The sequence below is a fragment of the Arvicola amphibius genome, chromosome 12 (genome assembly GCF_903992535.2).
Source record: "Arvicola amphibius chromosome 12, mArvAmp1.2, whole genome shotgun sequence".
Classification (NCBI taxonomy): domain Eukaryota; kingdom Metazoa; phylum Chordata; class Mammalia; order Rodentia; family Cricetidae; genus Arvicola; species Arvicola amphibius.
This window is the reverse complement of record NC_052058.2, coordinates 89,974,969-89,995,129: the sequence shown is the minus strand read 5'-3', so window position 1 is coordinate 89,995,129 and position 20,161 is coordinate 89,974,969. Positions and strand designations below refer to the sequence as shown.

The 20,161-nt window shown below is 41.9% G+C and overlaps 1 protein-coding gene across 1 annotated transcript in view; it reads left to right on the top strand.

Moving 5' to 3' along the window:
* Thsd7b (thrombospondin type 1 domain containing 7B) overlaps positions 1 to 19,273 on the top strand; it is a 705,347-nt gene extending 686,074 nt beyond the window's left edge. The window contains exons 21-27 of the mRNA XM_038349733.1: positions 157 to 316; positions 1,249 to 1,422; positions 1,519 to 1,614; positions 4,014 to 4,096; positions 6,298 to 6,490; positions 11,828 to 11,915; positions 19,192 to 19,273. Of these exons, the coding sequence (XP_038205661.1) occupies positions 157 to 316; positions 1,249 to 1,422; positions 1,519 to 1,614; positions 4,014 to 4,096; positions 6,298 to 6,490; positions 11,828 to 11,915; positions 19,192 to 19,273 (876 nt within the window). The remainder of the gene's footprint in view (positions 1 to 156; positions 317 to 1,248; positions 1,423 to 1,518; positions 1,615 to 4,013; positions 4,097 to 6,297; positions 6,491 to 11,827; positions 11,916 to 19,191) is intronic.
* The last annotated feature ends 888 nt before the right edge of the window (positions 19,274 to 20,161 follow it).

Genomic DNA, 20,161 nt, shown 5'->3' with positions numbered 1-20,161 from the left:
CGCTTTCCCCGTCAACCCCAGAAGCTCGGAGATTGTCTACCATCGAGAGTGAATTCCAAGGGGAAGGAAGTTGCTGTGTGTCTTTGGGCTTTCCTTGGGGACCCAAACTCTGAGATTCGATCTGGTTAATTCTGAGAGCATCTTTTCTTCTCTCAGGGCGGAGACTGTGGGGAAGGCGTACAGGTACGCAGCTTTTCCTGTGTCGTCCACAATGGCTCAATATCCCACACAGCGGTCCGTGTGGAGGACGCCCTGTGTGGAGAAGTGCCCTTCCAGGACGGAGTCCAGAAGCAGCTGTGCTCCGTGCCCTGCCCAGGTGTGCATTTGAATTATGAGCATGGTCACATTTTGAAAGATATAGAGTAAGGCAAAAACAGTACTGGCCTCAGAAACAAAACTAAGCTAGCATCTCATCTCATCTCATTGATCTCACTGAGCAATGGACCCAGCATCTAGGTAACAGGTGGACCAAGCAATGTCCCCAGATTGCATGGCAGGAGTGAGACAAGAAGCTTGTCAGTTTACTGTAAAAACTCAGGTTCTGTGTAGACGTGAAGGTCATCACTTAAACATAAAATGATGATTTTAATACTAACAATGCAATAACTTGCGTTGAATATTTGAAGGTTTTGCAATATTTCCTTACAATATGGTATGTGCATACATATGTGCATTTACATGTTATGTGCGCACATATATGTGTGCGTACATCATTCACATGTAAATATTTATATTTAAGTTATGTACCCTGTGTCTACTCCATATGTTTACATTTACAAGTAAATATGCCTATGCATCGTGTACTTAAGTAAATATTCTTCAGGCAAAATATCTCATTTCAATGACTTATTTGTCATTTTTCGACGGCTTCTATGCACATCCATTTTCCAATGTTATGCTGATCCTTGGGGTTTTTTCATACAGCATATTCTGGCGCAGTTTTCCCTCCCCCAGCTTCTCCCAGATCCTTCCCACCTTCCCTCTAGCAGCCCCGCTGTATCCTGGAGTCGTGACGACTCTGACTCGAAGCAGTGTTATGACAATCTAATCTTTGCACTCGTTTCTAAACTAGAGAGAGCCACAAATTATTTCACCAACAACAGTACTTTCAGACTGAAAATCCGTCACTATTTGGAGCCACCCATGTCCCTGCACCTCCCCCACACACCCCCTTCTATGCCCCGTGTCTCTGATGCCAGTGCCTGCTTTCACAATATGTTCCCTGCCCTGCAACATGTGACTCTCCAGGAGACTGCCACATAACCCAGTGGTCAGAGTGGAGCAAGTGTGAGTTAACCTGCATCGAAGGGAGAAGCTTGGAGACCACGGGCCGCCAATCCAGGTCAAGGACCTTCATAATCCAGTCCTTTGAGAATCAAGACAGCTGCCCCCAACAGGTCCTAGAAACACGGCCTTGCACAGGTAATGAGGTCATTTTTCTGTACTTGGGATGCTTTGAAGAGTCTTGTGTTGGTGAGAGAGGTGTGATACACTCCCTGTTTCCGTGTTCACGTACAGGCGGCAAATGTTATCATTACACATGGAAAGCGAGTCTTTGGAACAATAATGAACGGACTGTGTGGTGCCAGCGCTCCGATGGCCTTAACGTCACAGGTATTCCTTCCTAAATTCTACACAGAGCCGTCAGGAAGGCCTCATGATGTGCTTCGGTTGAGGAATTTACTTACAAATTGAAGAAAGGTTGAAGAGCAGGTGGCTTAGATGGTCTTCTTGGATGGTTTTCATTAGACCTCACTCATGTTTTTGAAGTCAACAATCCTATGTTAAGATTTATAAACCGGGCGGTGGTGGCGCACACCTTTAATCCCAGCACTCGGGAGGCAGAGGCAGGTGGATCTCTGTGAGTTCGAGGCCAGCCTGGTCTACAAGAGCTAGTTCCACGACAGGCTCTAAAAAGCTATAGAGAAACCCTGTCTCAAAAAAAAGATTTATAAAGCATATAAACCAAGCAGATCAGTTGAACCACAACAAAATAGTCCTAAATTCATGATCGCAGGTAAATCTGAGGAAGAGGCATGCTAGTTTAAGATGGCCATCTCTAAAGAGTAGGAGCGTGTGCCATCTCTGAGATCACCAAGAGGAGCCCACTGAGCATCAGGTCCCAGTCCATAGGCTCCACCCCATTCTCCTCTGCAGAGCTGATAAACATACACTTTTCAAATTGAAATGTTTTGTCCTTAATGATGCAAAGACAAAAATGAAGATGCTACAGATGCTGGTGTTTACCCACGGCAGGCTGATTTTGAATGTTTCCCTGGTTAGGGCAATTACTTAATGCCTGAAAAGTGTCTGAAGGAAAGATTCCTTATTCTTAAAAGAGGGTACAATTTGATTGTACAAATGGTTTTCTCAATAATTTTAAAGATTTTTTGATGTCTTCTTGTCAAAGCAAATTAAATCGACATTGATTTTACTTTAGTACTGCAACTGACAAACAGCTTATGCAAGGCTGGAAGAAGTGAGCAGCAGCAAGAGAATCAAAACCCCTCCTTTATCCTGTTTATATGCCTTTACATTATTGGTATTAATCCATAGTTTAATCCATATAGTAATTTATTTTGAGCTACTTTTCCATTTTGCAAGCTGATAAAACTAAGTACTCTATAAGTATGCCTAGCCAGGAACCAAAAGAAGGCCTCCTACTCCACAGGGGGCAGAAACCTTTCTGGCAGAGTTGGCGAGGGCTATGCTGGAACAGTGAACCTTCTCAGTGCATGGCATGAGGCCATCAGACAAGAGGGCTGGGGCCGTTGGCATCAGCTGATAAAGACGTCTAGAGCCTAACTTCCTTCTTAAAGCTTAAAAATGATGCCCTGTCATGTGTATGACTTGTAGTAAGTCACCCCGGAGGCCATCAGTTTGAAGACTGAATGCCCTGTCCCCAGACATAATAAAGAAATAGAGAGGTGCTGTGTGGCCATCACCACAGACATCCACATGACCAGTTTCATCTCCCCGTGCTACCTCTGGATTCCAGTGGGTTTTGTTTTGTTTCGTTTTTAACTTTGGTGTTTGTTATTTTTTTTTGTTGTTGTTTTATGAACAATAGTGGCAATTTGGATACTTCATGCCCAGAAAATGTCTAAGCCTGACTCTTCCTCCATAGCCTTGAGCCTGAAGCCCTTTTGCTGGCTTCCACCCATAACGTGTAACTGGTTGACAGTTACTGCACTGCAAAGACTAGAGCCTGTAAATGCAGCTGACATCATGGGAATAGAGTTTAAACACCGCCCTTAAGTGCATCAACTTCTCAATCTAGTTATCTCCAAACAATTTCATGTCTATTACCACTTTGACTCAAGGAAGACTAAACCAGTGTGGCACCTGGTTTTAGCCACACCCCATACCCTCCTTTAACCCCAGTACTTAGATAACCCTGCATAAGCGATTGCATAACTGTAAGAACTGAGTTGAGCATCAGACGGTCCATCCTAGACTTTATGCGTTTGCTTCTACACACACGTTGACGGGGAGGTCCCAGGTGACTGTATGTTCGTTAGGCCTGGTCCATATAAAAATCCTGGCCATGGTGCTTAGCAACGTGACTCATGGAACAACAGTGGCATTCATTTACTTGGCTTTTGGAATTAGCCTAGTTAGTGCCTAGCTGGCTTACCCAGGAACTAGAGAAATATCTACATGGAATGAGTCTCTAAGCAGCTGTGTTTGCTGCTCTTGAACCTAAGTAGAGATTTCATCGATTCTTGTACGGATCCAGGTGCACACAGGCTTTGCTCTCAATTATAGACACACGATAAACTCGTGATACCAATGAACATGAAAAAATTCTAAACATCTCATTTTAGACACATCTTAAGAGTGATTAATAAGCTAGGGTTGTAGCATGTGGCTGACATATACATTTAATACATGATAAAATAATAATGATGCTAACAATAATAACTATGCCCCCAATAGGAAAGGGAAATAGCAAACTTTTAACATTGTTATCATGGATAAATCCGCAAATAACAGTGATTTTTCCTTTGTAGGCGGCTGCTCCCCTCAGGCACGCCCTGCTGCTGTTCGGCAATGCACGCCAGCTTGCAGAAAACCTTTCTCATACTGCACACAGGTGAGTCGCATGCTCGGCTCCCCTACAGGCATTATAATTTCAGTGTTATTTCTATGTAGTGGGGCATGCACGTCTGCTTCAGTGAGGCAGTCATTTTACATGCTTATACCGCCATCTCGAGGTATGTGGAGGGATAACAACTATTGCCAAGACTGCAGTTTAAGAAATCTGCCCTTAAGCTGTCTAATTTATGCTCCATCTACCAATAACCGCTTTAGTTAATGGATGCATTCTATTTTTAGCTTTTCATGCACATTTGAAATTTTCAGGCTGTTCATGTTTGATAAAAAGTATTTTGCAAAATTTGTTTATAGGATGAGTAAAGCTTTAGTTTGCTGAAAATAGGTTAATACGTCTAGTATGACCACGGCTGAAAAAAAATATGACCATAACTGAAAAAAATATGCTTGTGTGTGTGTGTGTGTGTGTGTGTGTGTGTGTGTGTGTGTGTGTCTGTCTGTCTGTCTGTATGTCTGTCTGTGTGCATGGTGAGCATGTATGTGCATGCATATATCTGTTTGGATTTTCTTTCATGCAGGGTTTTTGTTTTCTCCCCCATCCCTTCCACACACTTCTGCTTGCGAACTGATGTCAAATGTTCACTATACTGTAATTAGTGGCTCTAACTAATTGCAATGCATATATAGTATTTTAAAGCCGTGCTGCCTATCATAAAGAGGCAGGCTTCTTTCTGCAGTGTGTGTATCCAGAAAAGCAATTCAATGAAAGTAATTTAGGCACTCAGTCATATTTTATGACTCTCCTACTTCAAGGTGGGTTGATTCTTTACCACAATAAAGACGTGGGTAGGATTGCAGAAAATAAAAATCAAAAAGGGAAAAAATAAATTCATTTGGGCTGACAATGTTTGCAAAATATAAGTTGTCTTTACCCAACCTTATTAATATTCATGTTAATAAAACATAAATAACTCTTCCTCAAACCCTTGTCACATACAACTAACTGGATACAGCTCTTCTCCCAGACTAACAATAGAGATTCATCTTGTAAATACGTTTCAATAATACCGCCATGTGATAATGGCCATCATTGAAAGGACGTGGCATTCTTATAGCTTCGTCATGCACCAAACTGTGGGCGGTTAGTTCCCGTACTTGCTTCTCTGGCTGCCACCTGTCCCTTCGTAGGGTATCAAGGTGCTTTATTCAGCTTCAGTGGCTATTGCTCCTTAAAATCAAATTTAGTCAACAACTGATGATCCCAGAAAGATTAGCTGCTGGATGAGGATTGTCCTAAATGCCCATAAGAGGCAGAGGGAGAGCTGTTCAGAAAGCACCAGAAGGTGAATTGTACATAAAGAGCCATACTGGCAGAGTCATAGAGACTGACAACCACACCCTTTTCCTTCTCTCTGATTTTCTGGTGTCTGATGGACTATTTTCCGAGTCACTTCTCAAGACAGATAGGAACCCTTGCCTATCATTGCTCATCATGGTCGGCCTGTCAGAGACACTCATTACACGGGAAAGTGACCAGAAACTCAGAAGCAAATATAAAAGACGCATCGTCATGATGTCAAGTAGGGATGTGCTATCGTGTAGCTCTGCGGTTACGACAATGAAGAGTAATGGGGAGGGCATCTTTTCTTTAACTGTGATTTCAGTAGAGTGTCTTTCCTCCACCTGGACCGCCCTCCTACGAGCAGAAAGGCAGTCACGACCAGCTAAGCACCAACGGTTCAAGGCGATAAAGACATCTAGTAGCATCTGGATAATGACAGCATTCAGCATCACCTAATTCAAATAGAACACGTGCACACACTTGTGGCTTTCCTTTGCAGTAAGAGAGCAAAACTGGAACCTGTGGGCAGGCATCTGAAACAGTGAGGGGTAGCTGAAGATGAAAACGTGGTGAAATGCCATAAACCTTCTAAGAGAAGAGACAACGTGTCAACACACCTTATTCTCAAAGCACTGTGATACCTATGATATCCCACCTAGAAACTGCCCAAATTATAAGCACATTAGCAAAACCTCACAAGTGATTTAGTGCTGATATTAGGATCCAGAAAGATGAATTACACATTTGATCTCTATCCCATTGGCCAATCAATTGCTGAAACTCCCACCTTTCCGGGACATATCAAAGGCAAAGTTTAAGGGATTTCACTGATGTTTGAATTCTTCTTGATTCACTTGCACAACTCCTGTGTAACCACAAATGTATTTTCTGTGCCGTAGGGAGGAGTCTGCGGCTGTGAGAAGGGGTACACAGAAATAATGAGATCGAGTGGTTTCCTGGATTACTGCATGAAGGTCCCTGGCTCTGAGGACAAAAAAGCTGATGTGAAAAACCTTCCCGGGAAAAACAGACCTGTGAACTCCAAAATACATGACATTTTTAAAGGATGGTCTCTTCAACCTCTTGACCCAGGTGAGTGTCCACTGTGAATAAGGGATGCAAATTTTTCCCAGTGAACTCATAGTGTGGCCATCTCTCACTGTGGAGAGAATGGAAGGAGAGAAGGAAGGGAAGGAGGAAAGGAGGGAGGGAGGGAGGGAGGAAGGAAGGAAGGAAGGAAGGAAGGAAGGAAGGAAGGAAGGAAGGAAGGAAGAAAGGACGGACGAAGCAGTGGTTTAGCTCAAGGTTTCTCAGATTTGAGTGTTTTGCAATGCACACGCCCATGTAAGCATAAAGTGCTCTCATGGATGCTTATTAGCCTGCCAATCACAGTCTAAGAGGTAGTGAGTTAAGACACGAAGTAGTATCTTGGGAAAATGTCTTCTAATTGTAAATTGTTTCTGCTTCTATAACTGGATTTGTGCATTTAAATGAAATTAAAGGGGAAATTGGAATCGAAGCACAGAAACATACAGGAAATACCCACAGACCTACTGTGGTTTTAGAGACACTGGGGAAATGGTTAGGAGACCCAGTTTCTAAGATAAGCAAACTTTTCAGACCCTATGCCTTAAACCACCTGCTTTCAACAAGTATGACCTCGTGACTCCTCTGCCTCAGTTCATTTACCTATAGAATCAATATAGGAAACCCACTTTACCTATAGAATCAGTATAGGATTGTCATGGGCAGGGCAAGCATCCAGCCTCTAGGACTTGGAGACTGGTGTTTTTATAGACAGGAAAGAAAATGTGCTGTCTGCCATCGGAGTGTCAGCTGTGTGGCTCTCCTGCCGTGAGTAATCTCATTACATACTTGCAAGCTAAGGGCATGCTATTAGCTTTGATAGCGAGATTAAGAAAACCAAAATTAGCAGCACAGGTAATTTCACCAAGGTCCTACCAGAAAGTGACAGGGGTGATGTCACTTCCAGATGCAGGTAACTAAGACTCTATGTGCCCCTATGCCAAGTGTGCAGGCATCTCTATGCTTCTCACACTAACTTCTTTTCCAGCGTGAAACACTTCCAACTCCAAGGCAAAGCCACATAACTGACAGGTAATGGGAAGGGGAAGACAGATAAACCTCGGACAGATGGACCCTGGAAACTTTCCTTCTGGTTCATAATAAAAAGTTCCCTGGTGGTACTTTTAAATAAAGGGAAAATTCGGAGTCCAGGTGCAAAGATGCTCAACCCAGTGGGGAAACAGGTCTGTGCTCGGACTCCTCAGAACAAGCATCACTTCTCACTTCGGTTCCTTATGTGCTATTAAAGCCTCAGCTGCTATTAAAACCTCAGTTTTAACAGCAAAGTGAGGGCAGTTTTAAATGGGGGGGGGGATGCCATGTAGACTTTTCATCCATGACACATGCAACTTCAGGAAGATAGTAAGAATAAGGTCACAGTGGGGATAAACAGGCATATGGGTTGATGGATGGATAAATTTTAAAAATGAACGTGCAGACATACATGTATGAAGGTGTCTAAACACATGCAAAAATGTATATGCAGACACACATGACACATGTGAGGGTATATAGGTAGATTCAAGATATGTGTGCATATATGCACATATGTGTAGATCTATATATGTAGACATGTCAGCATTTTTGCATGTGTTTGTGTGTGCTGTGCCTTCCGTACATGTTTTCATGTGGTGTGGCACATGTGCTTGTGTGAATGCACATGTATTTGTGTGCACCATGTGTGTGGAGGCCCAAGGTTGTCCTCAGGTGTTTTCCTCCTTTGCTCTCCACCAAGTATACTGAGGCAGTGGCTCTCAGTTGAGCCTGGAGTTTGCCAAATCAGCTTTCCTGTCTACCCAGTGTGTTCTGAGGCTCTCCCACCTATGGCTCTCATACACTGAGACTACAGTCAGGCCACCATGCCTCCCTGGCTTTCCCATGAGTTCTGGGTGTGGGGACTCCAGTCCTTTTACTTGTGTGGCAAGTGCTATAACCATAGAAAAATCTCCCCAAAATGACTTTTTAGCCTGTTCAATTTAGAACAACTCTTAGGTTCTAAAAGTATTAATGTACAATATATTACATCATATAAAATATATCATTGTAATATTATATATGTTATGTATTAGGTGAGAGCATAGTTTGAAACAGCCCCTCAGGGAACACTGAGGCTGTCATATTATATTTAGCTGCCACACATTTTGATCTGAAATTTCTCTCTAAAGACCCCATCCTGCACATACATACCCACAAGAATGCAAATGTTTCCCATGACTGCTTATTTTAACAAATGAGGAGAGTCGACTGAGATGCCCATAAAAGGAATGTTACAAAAACATAGCCCTAGTTCAACTGTGTGATGTGTCTCATAGACACCCAGAAATGAGATACACCTGCTTCTGTGTCCCAGGACTATCACCAACTTATAAGACTAATGAGAAACAGAGTCAGCAAGTGAACTATTACACACTTTTTTATGTTTGTGTGTGTGCATGTGTGCACTCAGATGTCTGCATATGTACATCAAGACTGAAAAGATTCACAGATGCTGGGATCAGGGGTAGCTCCCACGAGAGAAAGTGAAGGACATTTTCACCCCCACATCCCTTTAAATAGTTTGGACTTTAAGTCTATTCATTATGCTGTTATGTTTGTTGGGGGAGGCTACTTGTTCGTTCCCAAATGCCCAGACCATGAAATAATCACACAGAAACTATACTATTTACAACATTGTTTGGTCAATAGCTTAATCGTATTTCCGGCTTACTCTTATATCTTAAATTAACTCATTTCTATTATTTTATATTTTACCATGAGTCTTGTGGCCTACCACATGGCAGCTTACATCTTTTTCCTCTGGTGGCTCCATGGCTTCTCTCTGACTCTGCCTATTCTCTCCTCCTCTATCTGCTTGGAACTCCCACCTTGCCCTATTCTGCTAAGCCGCTGGCCAAAACAGATTTATTCATTAGCCAATACAAGCAACACATAGACAGAAGGACCTCCCATACCACTGTTACAAATGTGTATTTATTTATTAAGTTACTTCTTAAATTCACCCTCAAATAGCATTCAGGTCCACTGCATTCATCTCCAATGAGGATAAGTGTTGGGCCACATCAAGGTCTGAGCTCTGAGGTTCTATGGTTGTCTTTAATCATAGAATATGTCAGGAATATTCTTGCTCAGACTGTCAATGTAAAAACTCAGGAAGGAGAATTTCATCATCAGTGTTTCAGGACAACCATTCTCAACTTTTTAAAAGATTTTTATGACCACAAAAAAATTCAATTTTACTAAACCTCATTTCTCAAATAGTCTCTGTTTGAGATATGAAAAAATGGGAAATTGCAACAAAATTTGGCATAATTGTGATGTTGCTCTTAACAAAAACTTTTTCAATAAATCGGGTGGTTGACCATCCCACACACACTAGCATGAGATGGTGCTGTGTGCACTGTGGACTCAGTGTGGTGAATGAGTCCCTGAGTATGTCTTTCACAGAGAAATGCCATTCGTTTGGGGTGCTAACCTTTGCCTTTGTCAACCCACTCACAAATCTAGTTAGCCACATACTTATATTAAATAAAGAAAAAAAATGGAAATCCCAGCTCATCTATAGAGAAAGTGCACAAATGGACCATGATAGTTACTGGACTAATAAGATTCATTTAACTATGATAGGTATAAAATCTAAAATGATGGTTTTTAAACATGCATGATCATAAATTTGCAGTATTATATATTTTCTTAATAAATACATATAATTTACACATATATTATTTCCTTATGCATATATACATGCATACACACTATATATGTATATGTATATATATATATATATGTATATATAAAATATCCCACAGATTCCAGCTAGTACTGCCCATGTACACATAGTTGTGGGTCTGTCCATTGTACTGTGGTCAATCTATCAGCATTTATATCCTTAAAAAAAAACTTTGATTCTCCCTTCCCCAGGAACCCTTAACTGTTAATAGCCCCTCAGCTGGGGTGGGGCTCTGTGCCCCTCCCCATCCTCACTGAATTGCTGGTTGGCTTGCTCTTGTCAGCGATTATGCAGGCAGCCACAGCTGCTGTGTCTCTATAGAGTTACTAAGAGCAAAGGTCCCATCCTATCCGGTTGACAGTGTTTCTCCAAAGTCCATCCTGACTTTCGGCTTCTGGTCTTTCTGTCCCATCTTGCATGATGTGCCCTGAACTTGGGGGGGGGGGGGGACAGTGTGTGATACAGGGACCCTATTTGGTTATTTTCCTTCACCTAGCTCAGAAGAGAGAGCTACTGAAATGTGTACGCTAGTCCTCTTCGCATTTGTGTTAGAAGGAACGGTCTGAGAGTGCTGGTTATCTTTTCAATTGTGGTAGTAATAGTAGTAGTAGTTGTTGCTGTTGCTGTTGTTGTTGCTGTTGTTGTTGTTGTTATTGTTGCTGTTTGTTGTTGCTGTTGTTGCTGCTGCTGCTGCTGCTGCTGCTGTTGTGAGAATGGTGGTGTTTTTATGTGGCATGTGTAAACATAGGAGACTCTCCAGACCAGTTCAGTAATGCTCCAGTAGATTTGATGGATTAAGGATTGTTAGTGCCTCGTGTCGGGGGTGGAAACTTGGGTTTATATTTTAGTTTCCGATCTATTGTTACCGTATTTCCTTCTTTGTTATCATTACTCTTTTATATTCAACAGCAGGCACCAATGTGTAGCTGACACCTATGGATATTTGTGAATTTAGATGAAAAAGAAACTATTTGGCCAAAAATACATTTACTGAAATACAGTTACACCCTTATAGGTTTTGTTTATTCATTGTTTGAGACCAAACTGACCTCAAATTTGTGGTAATCCTCTAGTTCTGGGATTGCAGGCCTGACCCACCACACTTAGCTAACAACCTAATGTCTGTAAGGGTGAGTTTTCTAAAGATTAGAGTGATATAAAATACTACTTTCTAGGCTCATACCTAGAAAGATACAGCAGCTGCTATAATGTTGTATAATTTATATGTTGATTTTAAATTTACGAGTATAATTCTACCATTTTGCCTCCCTTCTTCCAAACCTTCACCTATACGACACCTTGCTCTCTTTCAAATTTGTGGTCTATATTCTCTATTAATTACTGTCACAGTTGTCTCTAGTAGGTAATCCCTATTCTTGGGATGCTCGGGAGAGAAAACACTCGGCACCTGATTTCATGGAGCAGTTCACAGATTATGCCAAAGCATGACCAACTTCTCCCATCGAGTAATTGGCTAGTTTAGCCAACCCTATCAGATCTAGAATGAATCACAAGCTCTGGGTTGTCAAGCATCATGTTTCTCTGTGTGTGCTTTCTCTCCTAAATGTTGTAGACTTCTGTGTGCTAAGGTTGTATGCTATTTCTGTCTTAAACAGATGGCCGAGTAAAAATTTGGGTTTATGGCGTTTCCGGTGGCAGTTTCCTGATCATGATTTTCCTAGTATTTACTTCCTATCTTGTTTGGTAAGTACCAAGGAAAGAAAATGATATAAACCCTGTTTTTGTGTGTGGCATGCTAAAAGGAAACCATATTTTTAAAGCATTGGTAAAAGTGACAGAAATCTCAGAACCATAAAAAAGTGATTGACAGTTGAACTATGGGACCTTTAACAGTTACCACTTAATAACATGTTCTCATTTGGTTTTCGATTAAGACTGGAAGATACAAAAGCCAAACCATGTCTTGGCATTTTTGCACTTAGCCTTTGGTTTGGACTGTGGGTTTATCATGATGCATGTGAGATATCTCCTAGACAATGATGCTGAGTTCCACACCCAAGGATCTGAAGTTAGTTATTTTGGGGTGTGGCCAGGACTTCTGCTCATAAATAAATTCACTAAGTAATTCTGATTTGTTGTTAACCTAAGAACACTGCTTTAGATGACTCTAATTATTACATTATTCTTAATTTATTTTTAGTTCTTAATCTGGCTTGTTTTTGAAAAGGTGGGGTAAATTAACCAGTTAGTTTGGCTTGTTAATGCATTTTGAATAACAAAGATAATATTAACTATCCACATTTAATTAGCTGTCAATTCCAGGGACCCTGTTTTGTAAGTGACTAGTCCTACTGCCTACTCTCTGGAAATTCTAATTAGTTTACTGTACAGAATATATTTTAGTTGATGAGCAGTTCTTGAGACTACATATACGTAAATAAATTTGAATATTTTAAAGTATGTGAAGAATATTATATTAGCTTCCAAAGCAGCAACATTTTCAAGGATTCTTCATGAGATCAAAGTATTATTTGGCTTTTTTTCTCACAACTGAGATATTTATATTCTTTATCTGTCTCACAGAATATTTCTTGAGAATTTTTACTCGTCTTAATCCTGACTCAAATCTGTGTATTTATCTTCAAATTGTGTTTCCAAGGCTATGTAGACTTTTAAATTTTTGCTTTTGGTCAGTTAAAAATTGGTGAAGAAAATCAGGTGACTTCTATCCCTCTTGCCACCTGTAGTGATCAAAATTGAATTCCTAGAAATGAGATTTCTACCTAGCTGGTATTTCCTGAGTGTTGTGGTATAAAGTGTTGTCCCCAGCATCCACCCCGTCCTCTACCCTGCAGTCCACGGACTGGACCAGCTTCAGTGTTTCAGCTGATAATGCTGGGCGAGTAGTATGGACTTCTAGTCATAGTGAACCCATGTGAGCTGAGTGCTTCCTCGGAGTTTCAGAGACCTCTGAGGTACCCGCCAACGGAAAGGGTTTGAAAGGAGGTGGTCTAAAAGTCACAGTAGAGGACATGAAGGTTTGTAGGGCAATACTGTTCAAGTTGCCCGAAGTAAGGTTTCAAATCACCAGTCTGCCTGAGGGCAATATCAAAACAAGTGACTTCCTTGAGACAAACAGTGTCATCCCCAACCTAGATTCTGTTGTTCCCTCTGCACTCTTATACCCAAGAAATTAAAAATGAGCATGTGAGTTTTAATATTTATACTAGTGGAAATATTCATATAGGTCCATGAATATTCCCTTCCCTTTGATTATTTTTCTCCCTTCCCTATGACGCTCACATTTTTAAATTAGTCCACTCTTCCAACAGCACATATTTAATAAGACTCTGAGATTCTTGATTCTAGCAGTAAAATTGTGCTTACCATTACCCTCTCCCTCTTGTTGCTCCCTCCCTCTCTCATTTCTACGCTGATCTAAAGTCAGTTTGATCTTTGGACTCAGTCTCCCAAACACTGGGACTAGGGGTGCAAAACCATGCAAGTTGAGAAGATCTGATTACAAAATACCAGAAGAATTTCTCCCTTATATTTACAGTGACCAACATACATTGCATAAAAGACCCACATTTAGATTTGCACACCATTTCTCCTTCATTGTGGCATTACCTTAATCTTCCTAAAATATATCTCCACTGATCACACCTCTCTGCCATACACTATTAGTAATATCTCATTTTACTGATGAAGTCAGGGTCATGTTTCACCGTCCAACTGAATGCCCAAAGTCTTTCATGACCAAACCCAAACAACTCTCAATTTCATCTTCTGCTATTCCCTGGATCCTGGACGGACTAATTTGTACTGCATAGACTCAAATCATTTATCTTTATCTTCTCACAGAGGAAAGTGTCTTTTAAAATGACCAACTTATGTATTTTTCTATTTAGATGAAAAAAAATTGAACAAGTATTTAATTAATATGCTTAATCATATATCCAGTCCCAAAGCCTGTGCCATATATTAATGTTTACCTTCAGGTAGATCCGTGAATAGTTCCTTTGTTACTGTCCCCGCTTCCCTACAACTTAAGTCTCATTCATGGCCGTCATGGTTGATGCAGCAGTCATGCAGCTTCACGGCTGCTGCTTAGCGCTTAGCGATCCCGTCAGCCCCTCCATTAGCAATCAGATGTCCTCTCGTCTCTTCACCGTGTTCATCCCCACACACAAGGTTGAGACAGGGCATGTCTGAATCTGTGTTGCCGGTTCAGATGCCTTATCCCGAGGGCCCACTCCATCTGTTCACCTTTCTCAGGCCATTGTGTTTGCCCTGTGTGTTTGCTCACGATCCCCGCTGAATAAAACCTTTCTCTCCAACAAAGGCAATTCTCACGGCTTAATCCTCATGACCCCTTCAACAAAAAGGAAGCTTTCACAACCAGTTCTTGGCATTCCACCCAGGCTACCAGTCAAACTCCAATTTCAACCTACAGCCTTCTCAAAGCCGGAAATAGCTTGTCTGGGTCCCCTCCCCTGGGGCATTTACTTCATGCTGACAGTGTGGGTATTTGTGTAGATAGCGTTCAACTTTCTACGGAACCCCAAAGACTTGAGAGGGGCAACTATGTTGACTACGCTTTTACACCAAACATTGGATCATTATTTATTGAACACCAGGATAAGTAAATGAATAAATAATTTGATTAATGAAGAAGGTGGGTATTTTTTTTTAAGATCTTTGGGTTTGTGGATAAATAAGTCAAATGGTTGTAATGTTAGGCACAGAAATACTGCACGGAAGCTGCTTTCTTTAAGCCCCACGTTTGTCTCCTGGCATGATTGTTCCCACTCCACTTTTAAAGAGCCCTTGACTGAAATACTGTTTCTGTGCTCACGTAACTTGTAGAATCAGCTCTGTATTTGGCTAACCCCAAAGCGCAGGCTTCTTCTACCTGTTCTCCCTTGAGTAACCCTGCAGGGTTTTCACATGCAAAGTGAAGGCCCGGTTTCCACCTTAGAGCTCCTACATTTTTCTACAGGGAAAAGAACCACAGCCCAGGAGAGACAGGTCCCTCATTGCCTCAGAGCAGCTGCCTACAGATAGCCAGATACATCTTTTCCCAGCCAGTCATTCTATTAGAAGGCTTGTAGGAGTGTTAAAGGCTGACAGTTTGGAGATGTTCTATTTTCCACACAAAGAAAAGGTTTATGGTAGGAGAATTCCTACAGTATGCCAGGGTTTAAACATATATTTTAAATGAAAGCAATTTGTAATAAAACTTGGAAAGGTTTTTGAGAAAAGCAGGGGGAAAATAGTCTCCCTAAGCATTTCTTTTCCGCGATGACCTTCTGAGCACAGGTTTCCCCAGGAATAATCATCAGATAATGATTTGCTGAAGCTTCCCACTAGGCGAGCTTGTGGTCAATCTGAACATTATGCCTGGAAGACACTCTAGATAACCATGTCCGTTCTGGAAACACATTTGGTAACAGACTCACCATCTGTGGTTGGTAGTGCTGTCCTGGCTTCCAGAGGCTTGTCTCTCACAAGTAGCTGTCCAAACAAAAAATGTTCCCTGCTTTCATGAAACTATGCAACCTCAGTTGGTTTAAGGGTGCTTCTTGGGAGTCACATTGCAAGGCACTTCGAAGTGTCTGCAGCCTGCTTGTCTCTCTGCTTTCTGGGCTGAATGTGTTCTTCCCCTTTGCTAAGATACAGATGTGATTGAAAGAAGTCCCTATAAAATGTGTCTTCAATGATCTCGCACAGCCAGAACAGCGGCAAGATCTTATGCTTTGTGTGACTTTGCCAGTAGCTGTGGCTGTCCAGAGCACTCTGTCAGGCTCAACAGGAAGATGACATGCCAGAGGTAGATGCAGGCTGGGCACTGCAGTGGTGGTTGTGGCCTGTGAGCAGGTCTTTGCAGTCCCTGCTTTTGCTTGAGTGAAAAAAGAAGAAGCTTTTTCTAACATCAGAATTTAGGAAGGAAAAAAAATAAGAAACATTTATCTTAAAGAAGACATGTTCCAATAAAGCAGAAGAAAAGAGGAACCCAGAACTTCAAAGACAGGCCTCTTAGCTAGTGGCTTTTCACAGGGCGGCCATGCACACTCTCATTTTTAGGGGGCTTATTAACTGGCCTAGAGGTTTTGTTGGCCACAGCTGTACAGGGGCCTGCATTCTAGAGTTCCCACATTAGCGTTAGGGGGGGATTTCATTTGTTTTAAGTACTCTAAAGACTCTCAGAACTTACACATTCACCATTGAGACCCTTGGGTTTGTGGTGTCCACTGATTATACACTGTGAGATGTGTCACAGTGAATGAGGCCCTAATCTCAGTGACTCCAGGCCATGCATGGCCCACCGAGGTCTCCAGTCCTCCATTGTCTCAGAGGTGAAAGCTGTGCTCATAAATCCACATATGGAAACAGACATAAAAACATCTGTGCACATTTTGAGTAGAATTTCCCAGGCCCAGCTTGCAGAGCCTCACCAAGTTTACATGTCTCCCAGGCAATGATTTTATCTCCTCATACAAATCTAGCCGTGCTGTTCCTTGCTGTTACTCCCCAGATCCCCGGTTTTCATTTCTCTTCACCTAGGCACATATAGCACACACAAAATAAGGGCAGACTGCCCAAAACTGTAGGATCTACAATTCTCCACCCTCTATTTATTCCCTGTTCTTTCCCACATAGCAGGGATATGGGGACATCTTTACCATTACTTCAGAAGAAATTCTTGATACTCACCAAGGTAGATAGACAAGGTGTCACTTCCAGGAGGTCCTAACCTCTCCTCTGATTTTTTTCACCACCTTTAAATGCATTAGGTCAGCATGCCAAGGAACCTGTTTCAAGCCAGGTTTATTATCCATGCTAGACGCTCCACCCAGCTACAAATAAAGCCTCCAGAATATACTTATGATTCAAATGGATAAAGTTAAATTGGATGCTAGCCAAGTAATTATGCAATACCCCTCTGAGAACCGGAGAGAGCCTGGAAGGCAGGATCTCAAAGCTTGGGCTCTCTCAGCAGAGGATTCTAAATCAAGCTGCTGCTTCCCAATCAGCTTCTCTGCCTGGAAGCTGTTGGCCTGCAGCCTCTGCCCAGGACTCAGTAAATGCTCGCTGGGAGCCTACTGCCTGCCAGGTGCGAGGTAGAAGCCCTGAGAGGATGCATGGTTCCATTCAGGAAAGTTTTAGAAATCATTTTTATCTCTTTGGCTTGTATGGCTTGCTTCAGACATCAATCAGAAAAATTAATTTTGCTCCTTGAATTATAACTTGGGCATTTTAAGTTATGAAATCCTTCCTACAATTGGTTCTGTCAAAAGTTTTATATTCGAATAAATTCAATTAACGAGGAATTCACCACTCTAACCACTGGGTGAAAGAAGGTAGACACAAAGGGTCCCAGCTGGTAAGACTCCATCTGTGTGAGATATCCAGGACAGAGAGATGGGTGGAGGCAGAAGGTTGGTTAGCAGCGGCCAGGGAACACAGGAGGGGAACAGGAGACACTGATCAGCGATGAAGATGCTTTCATGACAGGTGGCAGTGACACAGTAGTAAATGCTACCCCTGCAGTTTACAAATGGAAATGTTTCATTTTAATTAAATTTGGTCTGGATAGAAAATTCAGTGCATTTTTCCAGGCAGAAGAGAATGTTACTTCAAACAAGCCCCTTCCTCTCAGGTCCTGGGACTTAGTGAAGGAATAAGTATAAAATGCTTAGCACAGACTTGGCACTCAGTCTGCATTGAATAAAAATAAATAATAGATGCTACTATGTACTACATGCCCTAACAGTCTGAATGCAGGAGAGAGAGAGAGAGAGAGAGAGAGAGAGAGAGAGAGAGAGAGAGAGAGAGAGAGAGAGAGAGAGAGAGCGCTGATTATGACAGAGCAGAAGAGAGCTAGCCTCTGGAAACATGACAGAGCCAGGCTCTGGGGAGATAGGGGGTCTGTGTGGAGAAGGAGAGCACATGACAAAATTTCAGCTATAAATAAGAATCAGGAATGGAAGTACACAGTGGATAGCCACGTGGATTTGTCACTCCAGGATCTTTATGAGTAAGAAAAGCGGTCTTCCTCTATATGACAAAAGTTGTCCTTCACAGGCAAAGCGAGGCCCAGGTGAAGACAGCTTTGTAGAGAACTGTTGAACTTCTGCTCAATCATAGTGGGTTGGTAGCCAAATAAATACCAGTTTTCATGCCAGAGCAGAAATAGATTTGCTTTAAAACAAGGCCAGAGCAAGACACAGGGGTCTGGCTGCTCCAGCTGCTTGAAATGTTAAACATCTGGGATGTGGAGGTCAAAGCAGCTTAGGAATTAGTGAGCAGCAGATGTCAACCTTTTTGTGTGCCGGCTGCCAGCGGTCGGAGGGGTTAGGAAATAACCACGATAGTCCTTTTATAATTACTCAGTTTTAATACAAGGGGAGATAAGGGAACTTACAGAACCAAGGGTCCAGCAGAGCAGAAGGTACGCGGGGGAGAGCAAAGAACGGGGCTCCTTCCGGGGCCCCGATCCTATTTAAGGGGAATGCTACCCCGCTGGAGCAGCCACGCCCCTGAACGCAGGGATTGGGCCAGCTGCCCCAACATTTTTGTGCCTGAATAAGAACACACTCCAGACAATGGCTCTTCTCCTAAGCCACTCACTCCACTAAACCATATGTAAGATTTTGAAAATATGGTGGCTTATATTTTTAAAAAGTTAAATTGAGGAATACAGGCATGAACCAAAAACTGCAGTTTCTAATCATGCTGACTACATATACTTCTATCCTACGGGCTGGAGTACAGCCGGAGCCAGGTTGGGAAAGAATGAGGTATGATGTTCACACAATGACAAAACTTCCCACGGTGCATTTTACCCACTGTTTCTCCATTGATAAGAGTCACAAGACTTATTCAAAAGAGAAAACCCATACTTACTTGAGTCATTTGTAATTTTCCCACTTGAACTTCCAGCCTTCAAGATTGTCTTTGGCAGCCAAGGAATAGCTCTGTAACCTTTATCTGAAGAACTCTTTTCCCTTTGCAGCAAGAAGCCAAAACCACATCAAAGCACACCTCGCCATCAGAAGCCACTGACCTTGGCCTACGATGGAGACTTGGACATGTAACTTGAAAAAGGAATCCAAATGTAGACATCAACTGCTGCCTTAACTGCTTTCTCTTTTGTAGCTCTCAGACTTCTCAGTTCTTTGAGGAATCTCATGATGTGATACCTTGGGCAGAATACAAATACTGCAAAAGTAATAGTGCCCCAAGTTCATCTGGACATGGAGTCAAGGATTACTGGGTCTGCCATTTTGTTTCCAAGTTGTTTGTGGGTGTGAGTGTTTTACTTTTTTGGTTTTCCCAAGAGGCCTGAAAACCCTTCTCTTCCTGTTTGAAAATGAGTGGAAGAAAACATGAAGGATTTCCCACAGACTTGAGTAAACTTGATCTTCAGCCGCATACTGACAATCCACGGGAAAGTCCAATCAAGGCATTTACTGTAAATGGCGAGTCTGACACTGTATTGTTATGCACTATATTAGTGCAGAGTCCTTATTCCCATACTTCCACATGAGTTTTCTAGAGTTTACATTGGTTCAAAAACTTTCCAATTGGATTGCCTATTTTCATGAACACAGAGAGAATGGGTTGCCATTTCCGAAGTTCTCTGAGTTTTTACCTTTAAATATTTTATTTTATTTTTTTGTAGCCAGGGGAAGATGGCACTTTGTGGGCTGCATCTGTTGAGACAGAAGAGTGTGCGTTACAGCTGGACTAGAATGAAATGGGTGGTTTCTGGGTGAAATGTATACTGAATGTTACCAATGAAGTAGGTGATTGTACCGGAGAATGAGGTAGATTATTTGATAACTAAAACTGTATTTTAACAAAAATTTAGCTGTGTAGCTATAGCATTAACCACACACAGTTGTAATTCAGTTTAATGTTGACCAAAATATGCTTTTGTAATTTCAATTTTCTTATCTGAATATTTATAAATTATTTTGAAT